The sequence below is a fragment of the Rhineura floridana genome, chromosome 7 (assembly GCF_030035675.1).
Source record: "Rhineura floridana isolate rRhiFlo1 chromosome 7, rRhiFlo1.hap2, whole genome shotgun sequence".
NCBI lineage: Eukaryota > Metazoa > Chordata > Lepidosauria > Squamata > Rhineuridae > Rhineura > Rhineura floridana.
Genome location: NC_084486.1, coordinates 110781744 through 110807434, shown reverse-complemented (window position 1 = coordinate 110807434; position 25691 = coordinate 110781744). Strand labels below are relative to the sequence as shown.

General features: G+C 40.3%; 2 protein-coding genes across 3 annotated transcripts in view; one reads left to right on the top strand and one right to left on the bottom strand.

The window, feature by feature from the left end:
• The window catches only part of SPHKAP (SPHK1 interactor, AKAP domain containing), a 114143-nt gene extending 98828 nt beyond the window's left edge, over window positions 1-15315 (top strand). Inside the window, exons 6-12 of one of the 2 annotated variants that reach the window (XM_061636861.1) lie at window positions 851-1106; window positions 1414-5194; window positions 7205-7372; window positions 8847-8933; window positions 9463-9515; window positions 9616-9800; window positions 13230-15315. In XM_061636861.1, the coding sequence (XP_061492845.1) occupies window positions 851-1106; window positions 1414-5194; window positions 7205-7372; window positions 8847-8933; window positions 9463-9515; window positions 9616-9800; window positions 13230-13373 (4674 nt within the window). In that variant the 3' untranslated portion in view covers window positions 13374-15315. The remainder of the gene's footprint in view (window positions 1-850; window positions 1107-1413; window positions 5195-7204; window positions 7373-8846; window positions 8934-9462; window positions 9516-9615; window positions 9801-13229) is intronic. The other variant, XM_061636862.1, reaches the window with a different exon arrangement.
• A 4130-nt stretch (window positions 15316-19445) lies between these two features.
• The window catches only part of DAW1 (dynein assembly factor with WD repeats 1), a 40622-nt gene continuing 34376 nt past the window's right edge, over window positions 19446-25691 (bottom strand). The window contains exons 11-13 of the mRNA XM_061634461.1: window positions 25231-25307; window positions 21022-21184; window positions 19446-19811 (exon numbers count right to left, since the gene is read on the bottom strand). Of these exons, the coding sequence (XP_061490445.1) occupies window positions 19777-19811; window positions 21022-21184; window positions 25231-25307 (275 nt within the window). The 3' untranslated portion in view covers window positions 19446-19776. The remainder of the gene's footprint in view (window positions 19812-21021; window positions 21185-25230; window positions 25308-25691) is intronic.

The following is a 25691-nucleotide window of genomic DNA, read 5'->3' as shown; positions in this document are numbered from 1 at the left end:
CAACCGCCACTGGGTCCTGCCATTAGTAGTGCTCTCCTTCCATACACAGAAGCTCACAAAATGAAAACTTTGGGCCCAACCCCCTGTCTTCAGTCATAAATGCTCAACTAGTCATTCCAAGGACATCATGGCATAGTAGCCAATGGCTAGCAGAGAGCATGGATAACAGGCAGAGCTAATTTTTAGCTATGATCTGTATCCTCTCCTACCTGCTGTTTTTCTAATTTTCTTTCAAGTTTTCATTCTGATCTACTAGGGAAATATTGTCATGTGATTAAAGACATAAGCTCCGATCTACCGAAAGTTAGTAATGACTTCAATCCCATTGAAAGCAGTGAGTTTTCTTTGGTCAGAACTAACTTGTCTTCCATGGGATATTGTAGTGACTCACTTTAGCTGGATCAGACTTGTATCCCAGAAGGATGATAGATCCATATAGCTATTTCCAAGTTGCTGTCTATTTACAAACTACATACTAAATAAAGGAAGCAAAGGTAAATGTTAGCAAGCAGGGAATGAACCGACGCCCAATAAAAGTTTCAAGAAAGGCACACAGATCAGTGCTAACTGAAAATGTTGGTTTTTCTCACATTTCCCATACATCTGTGATGTTTACTCAGGAGTAAGTTCAGTGGGTATCATTGAGTCCCAAATAAGTGTGTTTAGAACTGCACACAGAATTTTGTCCCACCATTGGAGCTGCAGTGTTGGAGATTGCCTAATAATAATAGTAGCAATGATGATGTCTTGTTGGGAGAAAATAGTTGGGAGAGTTTAGAAGGTTTTGATAGAAAGTTCTTCATTTTCCTTTTAATTGCATTGTGTAACCTTGGGTGTTTTTCCCCTCTAGTGTTCTTGGCTGGCAGATGTCTGTGTGGTTCAGTGTGCAAGAGGAAACAGCAAGAACAGCACAAACTGCATCATATTTGAAATAAACAAGTTTCTGATTGGGCTGGAGCTTGTGCAGGAGAAGCAGCTGCACATTGTGGCCAGCATCTTAAAGCCTGAGGACGATACTAACTGCTCAGTGTCCTCAATAGAGGAAGATTTTCTTACCGCATCAGAACACTTTGAAGACGAGAATGAGGCAGATGAATATAAAAATGGTAAAATCTAGCTGACTGAAAGTGACTGCACAGACTGCTACAAATTTAAATATATAAGGGCTTGTGCTCGTGTAAATTGCACTTGATGTTAATTGGTGCATGCCTTAATTGCGGCTTGAAAGCAATAAAATGAGAGGAAGATTCAAAACCTCTCATGCCATTAAATATCATTGCTCGTGAGATGGAAAATATGGTTATTATACATGGTGATTGCACTCTCCCTCTTCATGCCACTTTGACACATCCACTTTTCAGGAAATGGTGGCTGGTTTTCTAAAAGATAACATTACTGTTTTTCTTTTCCCAGGTCAGGAAAAACTGAATGTCACAGAATCCACAGCAGAGTTCAAAAAGTACAGAGGGAAAGATCTTGAAAATTTACATTGCAAAAAGCCCAGGTTTGCATTTGCTCTGGAAACCAATAGTATTAACAAAGGCAGCACAGCTCCTGCTAGAATTTCAAGCTCATCTGAAGATGACTTGAATGGTGAGTGTGAAGACAGTGTTTTGCAAACTGTGGATAAACCCAATAAGCACTGGAAGGCTGATATAGCTGGAAAATCTAAACCATCCTCTAATATTGATGATCTGGAAGATTCTTCTAGAGGTGATACAGACAATTCTGATGCATCAGAAGATTTGTCATTGGCCATAACAGCTAAGGAGGAAACTATTTCTTTGTATAATGCAACAGCAGAACAAAAGTGTCATTTAGAGACCTCAGATTGTAGAGATGAAAGCACAGGTAATCCTCCCATGCAAAATGAACAAGGCACAGCAGGTCAATTTGCTACAAATTTGGCAGAGTCGGTCCTGCAAGATGTGTTCATCAGATTGTCTCAGTCTAATTTTACCAAAGAGGCTGCCATCAGCATCTCTGTCAGTAACTCCTTAACATCAGCTTCATATGCAACACAGGATGTAATGGCTTCCCCATCATGGAATGAACTTCCCAAAATTGTTATAGTTCAAAGTCCAGACGGCTCTGAAAATACATCTGAATGGTCTGGGTCCAGCTTATCAAATTTGTGTCCTTGGTCTGAAACTGAACATTCTTCTGAACTTGTAGATTGGTTGCAAGACAACCGCTCCAGTGGAGATACTCAAAGTGCTTTGGAAGTAGCTTTGGCCTGTGCTGCTACAGTCATTGGTACTATTTCAAGCCCACATGCTTCAGAAAGGCTAAGAAAAGAACAGGATTCCACAAACTCTCAAAGTAATATGATTTCTAATGAAGAGTTAGAGAAAATCTCTTCCCAAAGTGTCAATAATTGCCCGTCTGTAGATTATTCATTTCCGTCTGCCCTGTGTGGCATGACTCAAGTAGCAAGTGCTGTTGCTGTTTGTGGTCTTGGTGAAAAGAAAGATGATAAGTATCCTGCAGCTTCAGGTGGACTCTTATCTGCTGCTGAGACGTCAGCAGCCATTACTCTCCATTGTAGCTTAGCTGTAGGGAGCAGCATGGAGAAGCTGAACAATAGCATTGCACAAGCATTATTCAAAGAGGCATCTTTAGTGTTAACCAAACCTGAAACTTACAGAAAAGTAGGGGACTTTATGGAATCTATAAATGGGAAAATTGTTCAGGCTGTGACAAAGCCCTCAGTTTCCCATTTAGATGAAATGATTGTTGATGAACTTGCCCAGAACTTGTCCAGTGTTATTCTGAGACACTCAGTGGAAGAGGTCAGGAAGAAGCAGATAAATGCATGTTCAGAAACAAACATAGATCTCAGTATCCAAGATGTCTTTATTGCAACTGCAAACAAGCTGCTTTTTAACGTGCTGTACTTTACGTGTAAGAAAATGAGTGATATTACACAGCTAACTGAATGTTCAGATACTTTTGCTGAAGATAATTTTAACTGGCAGGTAAAGGAGAGCCAACCAAAAGAGTCAACAAATGTTCTATTACAGCAATCTCCAAACGACTCCAATAATAAGCCCTTTAGTAGCTTTTGCGGTAGTAACCCTAACAATAATGTTGTGTCTACAACAAACTCAATGGAAGATGTCAAAAGGGAAGTTGTGCCAGATGCCCTGGAATCTGCCACACTTTGTGCAGTTTCACCACCTAGAGTCAATGCTCATAGTTCATCCTCTGGAAAAACTTCTCCCAAGAAAAGGTATTTGAAAAGAACAACAAGAGAGTGTTACAAATCCATACATCCCAGTAGCGGTCATACTAAGAAAGAACTCCGATCATTTACCGGCAGAGAAAACACGACCCCAGCCAGTGAATGCAGACATGGCATTCAGGAACATCAATCTTCCAACACTGCATTAAGTACAGAAAGTCATGAGAAGCACACGTGTGATACAGCATGGCACAATGAAACTGAGCTCAGTGTCTCCTTATTGGGTAATCAGGGTTTGCTGTCTTCCCAACCTCTGCTACAGCTGAAGCACCCAACAGATAAATACTGCATAACAGATTTTGCAGAGGAATTGGCAGAGACGGTGGTCTCTATGGCAACAGAAATTGCTGCCATTTGCCTTGACAATTCCAGTGGCAAGCAACCCTGGTTCTGTGCATGGAAAAGAGGAAATGAATATTTGATACCCCAAGCTTTGTCATCCCGAACCATCAAAAGGAAGAAGGAAACACAGTCTAATGGATCAGTTGTGAGAAAACATAGGCCACCTAGGCTTAGTGAGATCAAGAGAAAAACTGATGAGCATCCCGAGCTAAAAGAAAGGCTTATGAATAGGGTAGTGGATGAATCCATTAATCTTGATGACACACCAGATTCCAGCAATAGCTTTGCCAGTGAAGTAGCTGCTAAAATTGTGAACTTAGCCGAACTCTCTGTGGCTGATAATGTGTTGCAAAGTCCAAACCATCCTCGAAATAGACTACACTGTGACAGGTGGAGCAGAGTCAACGCATCTAGCTGTGAAAGCATTCCTGAGGAGGACTCTGACTCCAAAGGGTCTGCAAATACTTTGGGTCTCATGAGCACTTTAGGGCAGCCAATCAGCAGGACTAGCTCAGTCTCCAAACAGTCCAGCTGTGAGAGCATTACTGATGAGTTTTCAAGGTTTATGGTCAACCAAATGGAAAATGAAGGTCGAGAGTTTGATTTACTACTTGACTACTATGCTGGGAAAAATGCAAATAACATCTTAACTTGTGCACTGCAACAAGTTGCCAAGAAAAATGGTCACCTCAATGTGAGGCCAAGTTGCCCATCCAAACAGTCAAGCACAGAAAGTATAACAGAAGAATTTTATAGATATATGCTAAGGGAAATCGAAAAGGAAAATAGAGAAAATGTGTCTTCTGCTAGGAGTGCCAAGGACTGGAGTAGCAATTTATTACCGCCTTCCCAACGCTCACCTTTTTGTTTTAGGCAGTCCTCTATGCCTGATAGCAGAACCTCAGTGTCTAGGCTAACAGTGAATGTGCCCATCAAAGCAAATTCTTTAGATGGCTTCTCTCGCAATGGCCACCAGGATTCTTTAAGTGTGCAGCCAGTCAGCACAGCATCCTGTTCAGGGCTTTGCAAATCAGACTCTTACCTGTACCAAAGATGTAGGACTGACCAGGTAACTGACATGCTGATTCATGAGACATGGGCAAACTCCATCAAAGCTCTCATGTGCAAGAACAAAATAATAGTAGATGATGAGGATGTTACTGAGCCCGAGCAGCATCCTCATGACTCACCACCACATGTTCAACAGTATGCAAACAGGCTAGCTGCAAATATTGTTGAAAGTGGGAAGACTTTAATGGCTAACCACCAAGATTCTACAGATAAAGACCTTGCAGCAGAAAGCAGCTGTGTTTCAATAGGGATGCAAAATAACTGTAAACCAATAGTAGATAGACTAGAAATAGATGTGAAAAAACATCATTCTGCAGCCCCTGGATTGTTTCTTACAAACCATACCAGCTCTTCTGTATGCCTAAGGGAAGTGCCTTTAATTCAGATAGAAACTGATCAAAGAGAAAACCTCGGCAAAAGCACAGAACCATTAATTGAAGTTAATGTGGCCTCTGGGGAAACGAGGGAGCATCTCGGCAAAGAAAAAAGTACAGAAGCCGATTCAGGAAGACACCTGGATTCCTCAACAAAGAACAGGTACGTTTTAGAGGCAGATTTAAAAGCATGGGGTTTTGTGCCTGATAAACCTGTGGAGCACCACACATCTCTCCAGATAGGGCAGACCACAAAAATGTAGGGCGACAGATGTACATACAGGCCCCTCATTTCTGTCGTCTATTCTGCTCTTCTTCTTAAAGCCAAATTCTACTTTCCAAATCTTAGGACCATTTCATACTTTGCAGATTTATGTGAACATTCACACCCCTCCCCCCAAAATTAGATGTTCATCAGAATCTGTAACTATGTGTGCAATATGTTTTGAATTGTGTTTAAGACATGGATGCATAGAATGAGGCTGGAATTCTATAAATACATACCTGGAAGCACTGAAGTTAATGGGGCTTACTTCTGAGAAGACATTATAGGATTGCATTGTAAGAAGCCATGATGGGCCAGACAGCTCCCCTTGCACAAGCACATGTGCAAAACATACTTTTGCCATATGTCATGTGTAAAGTAGATCTCCATTATCCTATAATCTGGAGCACCGGCTGTACTCCTTGGCCTTTCAATTCATCAGCAACAATCTGATCACATCCCCAGTTGTAAAGAACTGGATGGGCAGGCACTCTATATTGTCTATGTGTAGAAAAACTTGATACATTTTATTGACCCAACTTCTTTTGACATTTATTTAAATGTTCATTTATAATAAATACAACTGTTAAAGAGTGTAGTGTTGCTTATTACTTAGTTCAGGGTGGGGAACCTGTGGCCCTCCAGATGTTAAACTACAGTTTCCATCATCCCTGACCATTGGTCATGTTGGCTGGGGTGGATGGGCATTGGAGTCCAGCGCTTGGAGTGCTACAGATTCCCCAATCCTTCCATATGACGACTTGCTCCTGAGTTCATTTTCTTTTCAATCCTTTCTTCCTGACTTTCATAAATCAAACCAAATGCAAACTGACCTGGAATAGCTGGACAGGATTTGAGATTCCCACTTGTATGATTACTTCAACCATTCAGATAAATACAAAAAGTATACCATCTCACAAAAAAAAGTTGGACAAAACTTACCAATCTAGCCACATTTACCTGTTGTCACCGAGCAGCTTGAGCAATAGGACTGGCGTAAGTTATTGATCTAGAAGGGACTGTTCCAGCCCTTGGAACATGCACAAATTGTTAAAGAGTTTTGTGCCCAGATATCACATGCACATTTATGTTTGCTTTTTTATATCCCACTCTTCCGTATAAAACTTTTAAGATGAATGACAAAAATAAAATGAGCAGCTGAAAACAGTTAAGTTAAAATAATTCAGTTACTAACTAAAAATCCTTAATAAATCAGCAGCAGTAGCACTAAAATACAAATGAAACCTAAAATTGCTCAGCACAAAAATTCCTGGGCAAATAAGAAGGCTTTGGCCTGGCACCTACAACTCATAAAACTAGGCCCAAGAAAGAGTGTTCCACAGTGGAAGTGCTACCACTGAGAAGGCCCTTTCGCCTGTCACCATCCATCTCACATTAAATGTGGGGGGCAGGGAGCTTTGTTACCCAAAGAAGAACTTCTAAAGATCCCAACAATATGCAACAAGAAAGATTGTCACACCTCCACCTCCTGCGCCTTCCTTCTCTAGTCTTCTCTTTTCCATCTACTGAGGCACATTAGACTTCAGTTTTGCCATATAACAGACGTAGAAGAAGGATGAGTGAGGACTGGAGAAGAGTGGTCAGGAGCATGATCAGAAGGTGTAACAGTGCAATCACCAAGTTGCAACCTGGCAACCATATTGGTGCAAATTTGAAGACTGTTTTAGCTCCTTTGGTAATATATGTGGTCCTTTGAACACTCAAAAAGGCAATATGAAACTGTTATCTAGTGTTGGTCCTTGACCCATAAAAAAATCAAGACTGATCCAGATGGTTTGGTTGACCATTAAGACAATGGTTAGGAGCAGTAAAAATTTCCTTACAGATAGCTTTTTACTTTATCAAGAATCTTTCCTTTTCTTTTGCCAATCACATAACTGTGCGCAGTGGCCCTGAGTCTGAAACCTCCATGGATGCCAAAGCAATAGAAGAGTTTCCGGTCCCTCTTAGCAGCAGTGATGAAAGCACAGGTAGCAGCTGGTGTCAGCTAGCAAATGATGAGGACAATCCTGAGGATACAAGCAGCTACTTGCAACTCAGTGAGAGATCAATGAGGTAACCACATGTCTTTGAACTGAAAAGGGTATAATCACCAGCATAAACGTTTTGATTGTCATTGGCTCAGAATGAATGTAGCTAGAATGTACTCAAAGGAGATCTAGCTTTCATATGGTGCCGCAGGAGGCTTCATTAATTATTTGGAATGTACAAAGAAATTGCAGTCCAATCGTAAGCAATCACTTCCTGCTCCCGCAAGGAAAACACCATCTGACAAGCTAATTAAGAGGCTCATTTGTCTGTTCCATCTTAACAGACAGATATATTGTGCCTATCGTTTGGGTTATTTACATCTAACACTTGTACCATGTTCTTGTTCTCCAGTGGCATGGGCATGATTGAAAAGTAAGGGCTGGCAAAGTACTATTGTAGGGCTTCTTTTCTTTCCTAGCACCTCTGCACGAATGTATCATTGTGAGCCCTGAGAGTCCAAACTAACGTTTCAAGATGATAACTGTAGATCCATATAGATTAACTGTGACTGAATTCACTAGAACTACTCAGGAAAAAAAAAGGCCCCCACCCCCAGAGAAATCAGTTCTCTTTAGGCAATGTGGCCCACTGCTCAGAAGGTTTTTCTGAGTACTCAGATCTAAATCTGTGTTGTTACTGCAACCTAAACACAATAGCCAAATTAGCCACCATTAAAAATTTTTGCTCTCAGTACAAACAATGTCTACAATTGAGATCTCACAATAGGTCATTTAGTCCTGGAAGTTGTACATGAATTAATAATCTCTATTGAGATCCCACTGTTGTTTTCAGTGTTCACATGATATGACTCACTTCCCATAAACAAATCCTTGCATTTTGGGCTGGAGACAATTAGAGGTGAGGCGTCAAGCCACCAAGCAATGAAACCCCTTACCTTAGAAATACCATACACATATTTTCAGCAGTACCTGAATTTCTGTACATGTGCTCAAAGGTATTTCTGGCTACATTTGGGTAACGCTTAGGATTTTATATAAATATGGCAACCACTTGATGACGTAGCATCAAGTGATAACTGGCATATATGTGAAGTAGCCATCACAGCTTGCATGCCACCAAATTTTCTGTCTCCCGACATCACTTCCAAAACAACATTCTACCAGTCATCCAGTGATGAGACATCAAAGGAGGTAAATGCAAATATGACACAGCCTTTAACATAGCGTGTTTTGTATCTAAAGGCACGAGCTGAAATGAAATCTTCATTTTGCCATATCAGACCTCAACTTAAAAGTTTCATCCTTTCTGTCAGTTCATGGCGTAATACAGTAGATGTATAAACATTGTGTATTTTTTTTACTAAATATGTCCACATCTTTTGTTTTGCTGGTAATGATTTGCTGAGTCGGATAAAACCTGAGTGCCCTCATTCTGAGAAGCAGAAATGCAGCAGTTCTGTCTGCTACTTTGCTTAAAAATATGTTCAAGTGCATGCTGGTGCAGACTGCCATTAATACTTAAATTTTTGCATCGTCAGCAATGGCAACAGCAGTACCACTAGCAGTCTTGGCATTATGGACCTGGAAATTTATCAGGAAAACATGCAGTCTTCTCATACAATTAAGTAAGTAGCTGTTAAGGTGACATCTGATCTTGGGAAGTGCTGTTCCATTTCAGCTGAAAATCATTTACATCATCCAGAATGTGCCAAGCGACCTCAGTGCTTCCATTGTTCGTCTAGCTGCTCTCTTTTCTGCTGCTGTTTTAACACCCATCAGTGATAGTCACAATGCAAACCTATAGTTAGGTTTTCCAGGATGAAATAATATCAACTTGATAGATTTAAAATTGGGTGTTGCCACTTTAGCCTCCTGTATTACAGGCTCTGTCACTAATGAGATTTTACAAGATACTTCAGCGTTCCAAAGGGCCTTGAGTTTGACACCTTGATAGCAAATGAGAAAAACATGAAAGATCCCTTAGACTGAATGGTGATACACATTGTGCCTCCAAACAGGTTCTTTCAAGTGTAGAAATGCACCTGCTGCATATCAGGAATCTCTCTGAAATCATTTCAGCTTTCATGATTGAATGTCAGTCTGTGTCACAAAGTTATATACAATAATATTTTCTTGTTGCTTTTGTTTCTTAAGTGAATTAGTAGAAGAAAATACATTCCACAACAAAAAGCCAGAAAAGGTAGAAGGTAAGTTTTATGTTACAAAACAGGGTATGGGAGTTCATTTGGTTTGCTTACAAGCAACTGACTTAATTCAGTGAAAATAATGTTGTCACTCTTTCTTCAGAATGTACTTCTAGCTTCTCCGTGGGAACAGCCAATGGGCAAAAGGATCTCCTGGTGATCAACTTTGACCTGGAACCAGAGTGTCCAGACACAGAACTGCGTACCACACTTCAGTGGATAGCTGCATCAGAGCTTGGGATCCCCATGATTTATTTCAAGAAATCTCAGGAAGATAGAATTGAAAAGGTATGGCTCTCAGTGTTTGAGGAGAAAAACAACCACAAAATTGGGATAGCACCACTGACAGGCAGTGTTTGGAGAACTAACTGCGGCACTATGTTTTAAGCATACTTTGCCCCACCCCATATTTTTATTTATTATTATTCCATTTATATCCCACCTTTCTTCCCTGAAGCTCAAAGGCATACATGGTTCTTCTCCTTTCCCATTTTATCCTCACGACAACCTTGTGACGTAAGGTAGGCTGAGAGACTGTGACTGGTCCCAAGGTCATCCATTGTGCTTCATGAATGAGTAAGAATTTAAACCCTGGTCTCCCAGGGCCTAGGTCCAATGCTCTACTAACCAATGCATTCTTATTGTATAACTGGAAGTGTGGTGTGAGATCAACTCTGGATTTTGCCATCCAACCACTATTGTGTCATGTTGTATCTCACATTTACATTCCTCCCTTCAGCCAGGGTCCTCAACGTGGCATGCATGGGGATTGCCCACTTTATCTTCACAGCAGCCTTGTGGAGTAGGTGAGGCGAAGAGATAACAGCTTGTCCAAAGACGCCCAGTGAGTTTCACGGCTGACTGGGATATGAAATCAGGTGTTTTGCATCCAAGTCTACATGCTACACTTTACTGAATTTCATGTGAAATGTGTCTACTTCAATACTAAACCCATGACAGAAAAACAATTTAGGAATGTCTTTATAAATTTGGACACCACTTGGTGCAGCATTAAGGTATCCTAACAACCTGGGCAGTTACGATTGTGGGGCACAGGGGTCCCTGGGAACTGGCCTTGCTGCAGTGGCTCAAACAATGAGGCATACAGCAGTATTCAAGCTAGGGGTGGCCAACAAGGTGCCCTGCAGATATTGTTGGACAACAAGCCCCATCAGACCCAGCCAGCATGACCAATGGTCAGTGAGGATGGGAGTTGTAGTCCATCAATATCTGCGTACCATATTGGGTACCCCCAATTTAAGCCATCTTTATGAGATAAGGTGGGATGCAAATGTTTTGTATAAATGAATAGTATGCTGTGTGAGCAGGCAAATGGGAATCCTGCTGCCTCTTGCCTCCAACAGGGGAGGAGCAAGTACTGCATTGGTGCCAGGGTCTTGCCTGGGATCCTATGAGCTGCTGCATCAAGACATAGAATCAAGAATCAAGCCTTGGATATTATTTTTTTAAGAGAAAGAGCTGATACTAAGTACAGCCGAGGTATTGTTTGGTATTTTTGAAGGGAAAATATTTGGGAATCTTAAACATAATTTATGCTGCATTCAGTAACAACTGCCTAAATTGTGTCCCATTATAGAAACAGCTGCCAGCTTTGCCATATGCCTCTGTAAATTCTTAAACCAATTGCTAAAACACACCAGAGAGTGATGATGAAACACATCCTGCCTGCAAACCTGTCCTTGGAAACAGCAAGCCTAGTTGAACATCTTTAAAATACGTGCTTAAGTTTAAATCGCCACATGTAAATAGCAAAGAGTCCTGCTAGCTATAGAGGCATGATATTTCCTCACTCATTTTGAAAGTGGAGCAATGAAGAAAGAGAACCGTAATTAGATATTGATTGTGAAAGTCAAGAAAATGAAAAGGCTTTGATTTCCATTTCCAAGCCAAGAGAAAAGCTGGTGTTGGGTATGAGACGTGATGATGCTCTTCGTTCAATAAAATAACAAAGCACACTAGTGGACAATGTTGCGATTTTCCTAGCTGCTTGGAAATCTAAAGGGAGCAGAATTTTTTTTAAGTAAAAACAACAACTTCAAAACACAATTGACATGCAGCAAAATTAATGTTTTATTGCCCTTTCTAGATTTAACTTCCAATGACAAAGGAGTTCTTGGCATTTTAGAGACTTTCATAGCTTCACCAGGGATCATTGTGAGGCTGATGGCTGATGGCTGTGCAAAGCTTTTGTCACACCAAACTGAATGCAGCCCACCACCTGCCATGCATGAAGCTAAGGGCTTAACACATACACCTGCCCCAGACAGGCAGAAGGGACTTTTATAGTGCTGCTAGTGGGCTGCCTTTGGCATCATGACTCACCAACTGTACAGACTCCTTCTGCAAAGAATAATGTAATGTGCTTGCACAAGAGAGATATGACTTACCCTTCAGGCCTACTTAGAGGAGTTTGTGTCCTTTATCACACCACCACAGTCCTTTACAAGAATGTAATTATTTATGTTGATGTTCTGGGTTTGCTATTAGACATTCTTGTATGTAATGATGCAACACCTACATCTGCAGTGGGCCTAAGGATTCACCTTCCTCTGGCAAATGTAATGATTTGAGGATTAAATTCTAAGTATGCTATAACCACTGGGGAAGTCTGGGCACAGAATTGCAAGTCGTCTTTGGGACTAATCATTCCCTCCATCTCCATTGTTCAGACGTGTGCTCCATTGTACCAGTAGCCAAAAAAGCACCACTCTCAAAGAGGACAGACTTGGAAGTCTATCAGACTTGGAAGAACCAAGAAATACAAAAATATTTAGGGAAAAAAGGCTGGGGGGACCCCAAGACAGCTAATGAGGACTGAGCGTGATCAGTTACCGTGGAAGGTTGACTGTGGGGTGGGGGGAGGCAGGTGTAGAAAGGGGAATGGAGTGGAGTCTCCGGTAGAAGGGCAAGCCTGGCTGGTGATCTGAACAAGATCCTCTCCCCTGAAGCATTTTGTGCAAGTCCCATTTGTATTTACTGTTTGCATTGTAAATTCCTTAACAGAGGTTGCCTCCCATTCTTAACCAAAGCTTTTTTTCTCAGGACGGCTTCACATATTCATGGACATCATTTCATTTCTTGTAACTTATTTACTCATGACTTGATTTGACAGCTGAATGCGTGAAAGAAAGTATTGCAGTGAAGGCAACAGGAAAGATCATAGAATAGAATCATAGAATCATAGAGTTGGAAGGGGCCTTGTAGGCCATCGAGTCCAACCCCCTGCTCACAGCAGGAAATCAACAGCTAGAGCATCTCCTGCAGATAGCTGTCCAGCCTCTGCTTGAAGACATCCAGTGAAGGGGATCCCACCACCTCCCTAGGCAGTCGGTTCCATTGCCGAACCGCCCTTACTGTCAAGAAGTTCCTTCTAATGTCCAATCTGAATCTACGCTCCTGCAACTTAAAACCATTAGACCTAGTCCTACCCTCTGGGGCAGCAGAGAACAAATCTGTACCCTCCTCTATGTGACAGCCCTTCAGGTACTTAAAGAGTGCAATCATGTCACCCCTCAGCCTTCTCTTCACCAGACTGAACATGCCAAGTTCCTTCAACCTTTCATCAAAGATGGTAATGTGTGACTATTCATGCACACATGCAAGTCATCAATGAGTGATGAACAATTAAAACACTGTGTGAACCAGCCCTCATGAGTAGAGCTCTTGGATATATAAAACATTTTTTTTTCTCTTCAGTTTTTAGATGTTGTGCAGCTTGTCCATGAGAAATCCTGGAAAGTGGGCGATATCTTTCATGCTGTGGTTCAATTCTGCAAGCTCCATGAAGAAAGCAGAGAGTTGACCCCAAGCCTGTTTGACTGGCTTCTCGAGTTGGGATAAGAAACTTAATTACACTTGTTTTCATTTTTTATTCCATTTTAAGTGGCAGTGATTTGTGAGTGGCCCTCTTTTTCAAAACATCAGCACATAAAACTGAGCAGAAATGCACAAGCTCTGCCAATGCACCACGAGTCTGTTGCAAAGCTGTGCACAGTAAAGAAAGGGAGAGGGGGAAAAGGAAGGTCGACCAAGAGTATGCAGTTGTATCACATGAGGGACCTTGCGTCTGTGAACGTACTTTGTAGGAGAACAGGAGTGTGTGCATTTTAAATGCACTAACATTTGTGGAAGCTGGAGGAAAAAGTAATCTGTTTCCCATAATCAAAGATACATATATTTCTGTCGGCTATGCGTATTGACTGACAGTGAAACCACATAGTAACAAAGGTAATTTGAAGGGAAAAGAGACCTTAGCATTTGTAGTTTGGCTACACTAGTGGTTTGCAGAATGCTAGCCAAATGAATATGTAGGAGGATATGTGTCTCAATTAATTCTGTGTAATTATGTTTTCAAATTACTCTAGAGGAACAGAAAGATGAGTCTGAGCTCTTGAACTGTGTCACAAAGAAGCGGCATTCGCAAGCTGTGGAAATTGCTTTTTAAAAGCCCGTAACCATTCAGCTGGCATATGTGTTCTGAACTAAAATTCAGGTTGACATATTTTCATGTAGGTCTTTAAAACTCCTGTCATTGTTGGGTTTTCCCCTGCAGGTTTTAGAAGCTCTGTGCTCTAGTGAATACTGGACTGCTCATTAACAAATTTAAGTCCCACATACAGCTTTACTAGCACCTTACTGTGAGACTGTGGGCAAGCATTGGCATTCTAAGCCTCACTTATTTCATCTGTAATAGTGATTCATGTCCTTTGTAAAGTTCTTTGCAATCTCTGAATAAACAGTTGTTTTTTAAAAGCCGTTACTTCTCAAATTTTACAAATTGATCCTTTGCATATTCTCTCAGATGTTAAGTCCCACTGAGTTCAACAAGACTTAGGGGGTAGAGACACACTCACTGTTCTGCCATTTCCAGTGCATCACCACCTCTCTCTTAAAAACAGCGGCACACAACGCTAGTCAGATCTCACCCCTTTTTACTATAAAGCCTGGGGGGAACAGCTCGAGTGCTTTTTAAAAACAATTCGCTTCAGACAGATTTTGCAACTGATCAGCAGATCAACCTGTTGCCCCTCCAAGTGTGTCCAATCAAAATGCTTGGCAGTAGGCAACTAGTGTGTTCGCAGCCTTACTCAAAGTAAGTGCTTGTGATTGAGGCCATGAAGTACGTTTACAACAGTTTCATCTTAAATACTAAACTGAAATAAACCTAAAAAAAAATACGTTGTACCTTCACAGAAAAGGCATGACTATGATGGCTTTTTATTCTATTTTTAATTGTTTTTAAAAAGGGGGGGGGACCCACAAACTAGACAGAAGGGTGCCAGATAGGTAGCAGCATGTGTTCAAGCTGTCTTAACTATTCTGTAGAATTTAAAGATTGCTTCTGAAGAAGGAACTTGGGCTCCACAACATTTTGAGCTATAATGACAAGTTTCACCTTTTTGCATTCTTCTGCTTTTTATACTAACAGAAACACAATTATTAACACTTTAAAACTATAACGTCTCATTTAAATGTTTGGGGGCATATGGTAGTTCTTTTTACTGCAGAAAAACTAGCCTGTTTGTCAGCATACAGCCCCAATACCTTGATTTTCAGATGACTAGCTGCTTTCACACACCCATACTTAAACATTTTTTGGCTTCAGCAGAAGAGGCTGCTTTTACTTTAAAGTCAAGAAAGGGAACTGTGTTGCAGTAAAAATCTTCAGCTCATTACCTACAAAATATCTCTATTCCAAATTGCCAATATCCCTCTGCTAACATGTTCATCGTGCAGAGACTCCAAGCTATTGAAATTGCAGGTATTGTCATCTGTATTTTTGAAAAACAAGACATTTTAATTGTTTGCTCATGGAGAAACTCTGACTGTATCTTCCTGAAAAAATATGAAATGAAATACATTTTTTTATTTTCATTAAAAGAATATATGATTCTGTAACACATCCAAAAATAAATGATCTTTTGCACTATTTCTGCAGTAATTTTAAATAAAACTATTAAGAGCCATGATTACCACCATTGCTCTTGTTAAATCAACTTCCACTCATGCTTGTTCTTTCTCATATAGCCAGCAAAGAAGACATTTGCCAGCATATTCATCTGAGTGTTCAAGCAGGTTTGCTGACTATACAATTATTCTACAATACATGTAGAGAAGTAAAGGTCACTGTTATTAATAGAAAGGACAGCTTACTGCAAGCATTAGCTTTGGTTGAATAGCACCTTGGTCTGCTCTGAGAGGTGCCACTACCCAAAAAGCCTGTCAAGACCAGTGTGCACTCAGGACCTCTCAGAAATCAGTAATAAAGGTATGGAATATTAAAGACTCAAATTATATTGTTGGAAAGGGTATAATTTTTAGATCAATGCAAGTAGTTGTGATTTATACAGACTTTTTGCAGTGGTAGAATAAATGTTTACAAGCACAAATAACATAGTTGAAATGTAACAGTGTAATGCAACTCCTTTCTGTACGTTACTTCTGAGCATTGTAGCCTGACCTGAAATAAATTTGTGTTAACAGTCTGTGACCTCTTTGCCTTTCTAAAACCTAATTCTGAATTATCCTTTACATACAATACAGGAGGGATAAAGCATTTTCTCCAGCTATTTAACAACGGAAGAGATGAATGTCTGATATCAGACAAAAAGATCTTTTACAAAAGTTCTGAATTGTTGTGAAATCATTCAGAACAAACTGAAGGGAGTACATGCTTCATGGAACTGGGATAGCAACATACCCTGAATATATTACTTTTCAAAGTTGCTGAGCACCTGTAGCTTAAAGATTGACAGATGACCTGTAAAAGCAGGTAATCCAATGTACAAATAGATCCTTAAACTTTCACAGGAGCAGTCTGAGACCAGAGCTCATAACGTGGGTCAAACGGAGAAATGTAGGCTCAGAAATGGATTCCAGAAGACTTGTTCTGAAGAATGCCTTCCTCTGAATTGGATCCTCCAAAAATAGATGCCTCTTAGCTACTGAACTACTATTAGAAGCAAAGTTTGAATCTTAAAGGGATAAACAAACAATATTTTAAAGTTAAAAAGAGGGAGAAGCGTTTATTTTTATTTATTTAAAAAACAGAATAATGCAATGGCAAATATTTATATAAAATGAATCCATATAAATTCTAAGTAAAAACAGCACACTTTGCGACTCAATAAGCCCACCAAATACAACAGCCCACTGGGATAGGGGTGGCTAATTTGTAGCCCTTTAGATGTTGCTAAATTACATCATTCCTGACCAGTGGCCATATTGGCTAAGACTGATGGGAATTGTAGTTCAGTAATACCTGGAGGGCCACAGGTTAGCCCCACACACAAACACGCATAGCAGGGGTTTGATAAGCCTCCTGTCACTCAGCAAGCCATAATACATTCTTGGTGGACTACATTGTATAGGCCTCTTTTAGATATTAACACCCCAATCCATATGTTCAGCTGATGCAAATACATATCACAATGCTGATCTGGTCTCACTGAAATTAATGGGTGCATCCAGTGTGGAGGGGATACAATTTCTGATCCAGGATCACTGATAACAAAGTGCAACTATGTACAGTTATAAGATGGGAGATACTTTGCTCAGCAATACTACATATGAGAACGATCTTGGGATTGTTGGTCACAAGCTGAGTATGAGCAAACGGTGATGTGGCTGCATAAAAGGCAAATGCTAGTTTAGGCTGCATTAATAGAAGTATAGTTTCCAAATCGCGTGAAGAATTGGTTCCCCTCTATTCAGCACTGTTTAGGCCTCATCTTGAGTACTGCATTCAGTTCTGGACACCAGACTTTAAGAAGGATGCAGACAAACAAACAGGTTCAGAGGAGGGCAATGAGAATGATCAGAGGACTAGAAACAAAGTCCTATGAGGAGAGACTGAAAGAACTGGGCATGTTTAGCCTTGAAAAGAGAAGACTGAGGGGAGATATGATAGTACTGTTCAAGTACTTGACAGGTTGTCACACAGAGGAGGGCCAGGATCTCTTTTCGATCGTCTCAGAGTTCAAGACACGGAATAATGGGCTCAAGTTACAGGAAGCCAGATTTCAACTGAACACCAGGAAAAGCTTCCTAACTGTTAGAGCTGTATGACAATGGAACCAATTATCTAGGGACGGGGTGGGCTCTCCAACACTGGAGGCCTTCAAGAGGCAGCTGGACAGCCACCTGTTGGATATGCTTCAATTTGGATTCCTGCACTGAGCAAGGGGTTGGACTTGGTGACCTTATAGACCCCTTCCAATTCTATGATTCTATAGCTAGATCAGAAGAGAACTTCTGATAGCTCTCTTCTGATCTAGCTATAGAATCATAGAATTGGAAGGGGTCTATAAGGTCACCAAGTTCACCAAAACACATGTCTGGGGCTCTTTATGTAGCCCAGAGTTGAAGCCTCCCTCACTTCTGATAGTGGGAACTTTTGTTAAAGAAATTCCAGTACAGTACTGTAGCTTTAAAATGTTGTGAAGTCTGCACTGAATTATCTTTGTATTATCTGGAGTGTGTGTTTAAAAAACAAACAAAGCTTCACTTGCCAGGGCCTAAAGGTATTAGACTTTGCAAATACCAGGAGATCTCACACCTAGCACTTTCACAGCCTTCACAGGAGATAAACCATGCATAATACCAGAGACTCCTCAGGATAAAGCTGGATAGGGAAGTCAGGACAGATTTAGCTGAGTTGACATTTTCAGGACAATACAGCAGACTCTCACAGTGGAAGCATTGGGAATTCAAAACCATTTTGAACCTAGCTTTTATGCTAGAACCAAAACAGCATCTGGATATTGAAGTATACACATGTGCTAGCGTAAATCACTTTAATTGCTTACCACAATTAAGAGGACAAGCAGGAATGGAGAGATAAAATAAAATGCATGTGAAACAACAGGACCAAAATTAGGAAATGAACTAGAGATCAATTCAGCGCCCTGGTTCATGCATTCAACCAGGCAAGAGCTTGATGGAGGAATGGCATGAGCCTCTCCCCTCTACCAATGCAGGCTACCTCTCCAGAGTGGGCTTGGCAGATCGCTTGAGTGGCTGATCCCTTGGAGGCCCACTTCATGTAATTATTCCCACTCAATAGTAGGTCACATGAGCCAGGCCTCTGCCAGAGTGAGCAGAGATCATGCAGGGATCAGTTCACAAGGAAGGGCAGGGACTCATGCCACTTTCCCACCATGATATTATCAGGCCTGGCCTCCAAGAGGTCTTCTGTATCTTTAAAAGTTGTGCAGGGGGAAGGGAGAATTCCACCTTGTGGTTTTTCCCATTACAGTGTTGCAAGAACACCTGCACTTGGCTGACTTTCTCTTCTCCTAAACACACAGGATCAGTCTCAGGCCCTGAACCTGGCCACCCTAGTATGAACCCATACAATGGTTTGCACTTCAGAACATGGAATTCCAATAAATTTATCATATATAGTAAATTATTCATACAACTCAACTGAAAGGGTTAAAAGCAAAGCACCATTTCTAGCAGTTAACTGAGAAAACCATATGCTAAACTTTGGTGCATAACCATTACCATGTATTATGCTGTTTCATAGTGTGTGGCCTGAAGTTTATGAACTAAGTGTTCTGGGATGAAGTTTAATATCTGTTAGGTTAAACTTATTTCCTTTAACTGAATAGTTTTTATAAACAGTTAATATATAGTTTGCTATTATAAGCCTTCAAGATGGGATAGACTATAAATCTAATACATAATAAATGAGTAATATTTTTCTTTCAAAAGATAAATGTAGAGCTCTGAGGTAGATTTTTAAAAATCAAGTTTTAATAAGTACTTTCTCCAGAAGTCCCAGGTAATATATTGGAACAGAAAGTTTTGATATATTTTTCACTGTCAATAAATAGTTGACAATGTATGGTATTTTAAATATTTTTATTAAACAAAAATTAAAACATAGTAAGTAAAAATAATCCAGGCAAGTGTGAGAACCATCCAAGTAATGCATTGTATGTTGTTAATAAGACCACAATGCTGCTTCTCCCCTCCTCTTCCCCACCCAACTGGCCTAAAAATCATTACAAAGAAAACAATGCCACTTGTCACAACTAAATCACTAACACGTATACACTAGTGGATCATGTTACATAACTTGCCAACACTGAATTCCATCAATCCAGGAAATAAGTCTACTTCAGTAACTTTTTAAAAAAGGCAAAAACAGGTTTTTTGAAGGGCTTAGCGGTTATTGTCTATATGAGGAACTCCTCATACGAACGCAGCAGGAAGTTGGGTCAGGGGTTGTCCTCAATCAGCGCCATATCCTACATGTGTTATCCTTGCTGCCTAGAAGAAAAAGTAATAGATTATTTTTTAAAATTTCATTTGTATACTTATAATATAAAATTAGAGCCTATGACTTTCTGACCTTTGGATCAATAGTATCTTTTTTTTTGGGGGGGGGGGGGATATTTCAAATATACCCATCCCTCCTACCTTTGTTCACAATCAGTCTTCCAGACCTAACTTAGCTGAATGCTTTGGAGTTTAGCAATTACACTGGACAGCCTTTTAACCTCTGCCTACATAAGTCCCAAGTTAAAAAGATATCTAGTAGTAAGGCTAAGAAAGACCCCTGCCTGAGGTGTTGGAGAGGCACTTTGTAAAGGCAGAATAGGGCTAGATGGACAATTGAGTAGAAAGCAGTTTCATATGTTCTGGGCTTTTAACAGTAACCTAACAGGCAGACATTCAAAAGGTGCAGCTTTTCTCATCATTTCATCTCCATGCGTTCCATGAACTGCAATGCTGCTGTTAAAAGACACAGAGCTTCTGTCAGGAAAAATGGTGTCATTACAGTCTTATAACCCAAATATCAGGAACTTCTGGTGAATTCTAGGCCGCTACTTGAGAATTAGTAGCCTATCCCTGGTACACATTCTAAACTAGTTGTGTTGAAAAGATAGAGACAAGCTTCTTAAATGTGCCTCTGGAATGACTGTTGACTTAGTAATGCTACTATCGCTCATTCCCTGCTTGGTGCAATGTCTAATCAATGGAGTAACACCTCTACTGACAAAAGAGGAAAGCAACACTGGAATCAATGAGCTACTGCTAAATAAAATGTATTTAGGCTTCAATCCAATACAAGTCTACTCAGAAGTAAGCTCCATTGGGTTCATTGGGACTTACTCCCAGATAAGTGTATACTGGATTGCAGACTTAGCCAGGAAGATGTATTTAATTGTTGAAATTTGCAGTTTGCCTTAATCCATTAAAAAGAGTTGAGCCAAATCTATTTGTTAAATCTTTGTTCAATGGCTGTCTTATTCCAAAAAGAGCTCCTATTCACTTAATTAAACTTCTCTAGGCTACTACACTACTAGCTGAAACAATTCAGCTAGTATTGAAAAGCAATATGCCACAGGAACCACTGTTTGATCCAGCTTTACGCAGGAATTATATAATGAGCTTACGAACAGAACTGGGAAACTCCCCTTATTCTACATTGCTTTGACAATTTAGCAGGGCATTTTCTGGTCTAGGTGTTAATTACCTGTAATGATGATATTTCCCTTGTAGTTGAATGCGCATGAAAATATTTCATCAGTGTGGCCTTCTAGTATTTGAATGCACTGTCCTGTCTGAGGCTCCCAAAGCCGAGCAGTTTTATCTGAGCTGGCTGTAAGGATACGACTGCCTTGAGGATTGAAACAAATCTTTAAAAGAAAATGACAAGAATTATTTTTTAAAGAGACAAAGAAGTACCATTACTCATCTTACAATCTGTCCACCACAACATGGTCAGTTACCCTGAGACAGCAACGCCTGCATCCATTTTGTCCTGTAATTTCTTCATATGTACAGGAGTGGATTCAGAGGCTGAAGGGGACTGAAAGAGAACAAACCCTCCCAAGCAAGGGGCTACTCTGTCTTTATTCTCAGGACAAAGGCCATGACACACCCGACCTTGTGGAATTGGGGACTGGTTCTAAGTACAAAAATTCGGGGGGGGGATTCATTTATATGTGTGGCATTAATGAATAAATTGTGGTTTTAATGCTAAACATGCGACTCTCAAAAATTATACTGTATTTTACACTTTGGATTCCATTCCTAAGAAATAAATAGTAGCATATGAAATATCCCCAAGGAAACAACTGTAGTTTTATTTCAGTGGAGCTCTCAGTTCCACAAGCCAACAACGAGACTTGAAATGATCCAAGAGCTTGAATTCTTTGCTCAAGTAAGAAGGATTTGTCATCTCAAGATAACAATTTTGGGATAGCAATGGAGACAATAATGTTAAGTTTCAGCTGTGACAGGCCTCTTAGTTGGGAGGCAGAAATAGCTCAAGGTTAAAGGGCTGTTCTCAAGAATTTGTCTGAGCCACTCATACCCTTGAATCTATGCACTAAAACCATATACAAAGGTCTTTGGAGGGCTGCAAGGAGCCTCCAGAGTAATACCTAGGTTTAAATGTCCATCCACAAGAATGGATGAGTTGCTGATAAAGTTGACTTCTTTGGCAAAGAAGGAAGGACAACAACTATGGAATAAATGTGCAGATGGATGAGAAAGAATTTTGAATTTTTGGATTTTTAGTTTCAAACATGAGGCAGGTCTCTAAAGGAAAATTAATGTTACAATTATATTTGACTGAACTCCTTGATGCATATGCGACTAGCTAACAATCATGCATTATTTCACAGAAATGGACAATAGTGAAGTACATAAAGAATTGTGGAATGTATAACTGTTACTTCCATAGTAAACTAACAGAGCAATCCAACTCATGGGAAGCCAGCGAAAGGGGAACAGGCGGAGGAACCAGCTAGAAGGTCCACTGAATCCATTTATTTATTTATTATTTGATTTATATCCCACCCTTCCTCCCAGTAGGAGCCCATTTGGCGTTTGGGCCCCTCCGGGACAGCTGGCCATGGCCTCAGCCAGGAGTTGCATGCAAGGACCGGAAAGTAAAAGCCAGCCCTCACAAGTACTCCTACCAAGGACTAAGCACACTCTATAGATTTCCATTGTAATTATTTTCTTAGATCAATCTTTTTCCTGGCGTAACGTTGGCCCAGATCAGGACCCGCAGGAGCACTCAAAACATGAATTGGATGTGACCTAAATCTCCTCGGGCTCCTCCTCCAACACCCCCCTCCCAGAAAGCCCTTTTTATGGGCCTTACACCAGCTTTTACTAGCCCTCCTTCAGCCAGGCTGAGCATCCTTGGTGGACCCCTGCCTGAGCCGGCAGGATCCTGGCTATACCGCAGCTCAGCCGGGGTGAGAGACTTCTGGGGTGAGAGACTTCTGCCGGAGGAGCCTGGACCCTGCCGGGGGTCTGCCAAATCCAACTCCCTTCAGCCCAGCATAAATACAAGTTGGATTGCACCCTAAGAAAAATAACCTAAAATCCATAGACAGCCATTCCCAAACACTTATATGGCAGTTACTGTATATGTTGTTTGTATAATAGAATGTTTTTTTAAAAGAGAGAGAGAGAGAAAGAGAAAGGTTACTGTATATGTAGTAATCTTCCCCTTCTTATTGAATCTACAAGAATTTATTTATATATAAGAAATTTTATTGTTGTTTGTTTAAGCTTTTGGACCTAAAAACAATATTGAAAATGTTATTTTGCAAATATAATTTTATCCTCACTATTGGATTTATTGTTATACTACCAATTTTCATTACACAGATATTAATGTTTCTTTTAATGTTTCATGCAAAAAGATGTAGAACCTGTTGCTCCTCTCCAAAAATTAAACTGCAAAACAGCAATTATCTAGCCAACAGTAGTGCCACAAATCAGGACATATAAAGGCTTTCTTCATCTGGCTCCTGAAGTATGGATTTAAGAAAAACCTCAGGATTTGTCTCTGATACATATATACATATTTATATTTATACACATATACAATATTTATACAAATATTCTCATTTTGTTCCCTTGTAGGTTAAATTGAACTGGGCATGGATTTCATACAGGATTTATAAAATATATCATGTAAAAGCTGCCCATCCTATGCTGCCCAAATTCCCACTTTTTACACCACTATTAAAAGTATAGGAGGCCTATCATTTGTTGCTTCTGCTTACTATAAAGATGCATCATCCAAGGGTGTAAGATAAGAGTGGTATAGACACTAGCTTTCTTAACATGCACACACTACCACATGAAATATACATTAAAAGCTCCCACTAAATATTGCAGCTGGAAGAACCCAACATGCAGATAAAATTTTATTTAATTTTACTGTACTGAAATGATGGGGGGAGTATCACTCAATTTTTCAAAAAATCTGAACCATTAACTTGAATGCCCACATAAATCTCAAAGGCTGCAATTCTACCTCTAGTTATTCAGGCATAAATCCTGCAGAGAAAACCAGTTTCTTGATCTAAGAAAATGGATCGGTACTGTAGACATATGGGTAAGAAATGATCTCATGCTAGACAGAGCAGCCTTTCCCAACCAGTGTGCCTCCAGATGTTGTTGGACCACAATTCCCATCTTTCCTGACCATTGGGAATGCTAGCTGAGGCTGATGGGAGTTGTGGTCCAACAACATCTGGAGGCACACTGGTTGGGAAAGGCTGAGCTAGAGCTACCTGCATTATCCAGAGAGAGTGATGCTTCAAGGCCAAAGCTGGAGCCTGCTAATTGGGATGGCCCATTAATTGGGGGAATGAACATCAGCTATTGTATAGAAAAGTAATGGAAAGTTCTTCCCTAGAAACCTTCTGACTGGCTGTTAAACTTCACCTTAGTTGCTATGCTGTTTTACTATAAAGCTAGCCTTTTTCTTTATTCTGATGCCCCATATTCTTCTTGATGCCTTCCAACACCGTTGGTGATGTGTATCTTTGTCCATGGTGGGGTCAGTGTTCCTATCCTCTGCTGGTATGTATTAGAGCTAAGAGCAGTTAGTCTTTTTTTAAATCTTATTTGCTAATTCCTAACACTATTATTCTTAATGATATTTTCTAACTGTATTTCTTAATGGTATTCTAGTTCTTTTTGTGCTGCTATTCTTAATTATTTTCTAAAAAGCTACCTCATATTTCCTGATGTGTTCTTTCATAAGTCCTGGTACTAAATCCAGCACCTGGGCAAACTTGGCTAATTGCTACTGAGTAACTTGTTAACTTGGGGCTCCAAGAAGCAGAGTGTCTGATCTTTAGCTCTTAAATTATTTCGAATCCCAGGAATATCTGTTTATTTTAAGGTTTGGGAGTCTCCTGGCCCAAACTGATGGACATAAGGAGTGGTGGTAGCATTCTATCTTGCAGAGTTGAATGCAAGCTAAACTGGCATCTGCTGTTTGCCTGCGAGAGCTGGTTCTCAGGGCTGGGACCCAGTGATCTTGACAAATCCCACCAAAATCAATGGGACATACTTGCACATAATGAATGCCAGGATTACTCCCCCAAACTGCAAGGATAATGTTTTAGGTTGCAATCCAATACACACTTGCCTGGGAGTAAGTCCCACTGAACCCAATGGAGCTGAGTAGATATGTATTGGATTGCAGTCTTAATAAGTAGCTTTCATTAGAGAACTACTGACCCACACCAGAGACACAAAGGAATAAAACATTACAAAAAAAATCAAAGGGGGAGTAGTTGCTTCCCTGGGCCACATTCAAGAAGGAAGAGAGCGTATAAACAAGCAAAACTGTCCAAATTAAATGTAATTTGGAACATCATTCTAGGAGGGCAGCAATACAGAGGAATAAAACAGCAGGTACCTTTGAAATTTCTCCTCCGTGACCTTCAAGTTTTGAGATACATTTTTTTGTTTCTGCATCATAAACTCTTGCTGATCCTTTAGTAGAAAAAAAAGGAATGTGAGTTTAGCAGAGGCATTTTCCTGTTTTGTTAGAAACCAGAGAAGCCAAGTGCTAAAAATGACGGGCTGCAACCCAAAGCACACTTACTTGGGAGTAACTACCACTATGACTACTATACATTAACTTGCACTATAAACCTCTGGTGCTCTGTGGTGGTCACTGAAGGCAGGTTCAGAACATAAGATCCTATGAGGAGGTTAGCTAAGAGTACACTTGTATGAGAATTGTTTGGAAAGTTCTGGAGCCCTTGGACTGATCAAACATTCAACACTGGATGGGACAGAACATAAGAACATAAGAACATAAGAAGAGCCTGCTGGATCAGGCCAGTGGCCCATCTAGTCCAGCATCCTGTTCTC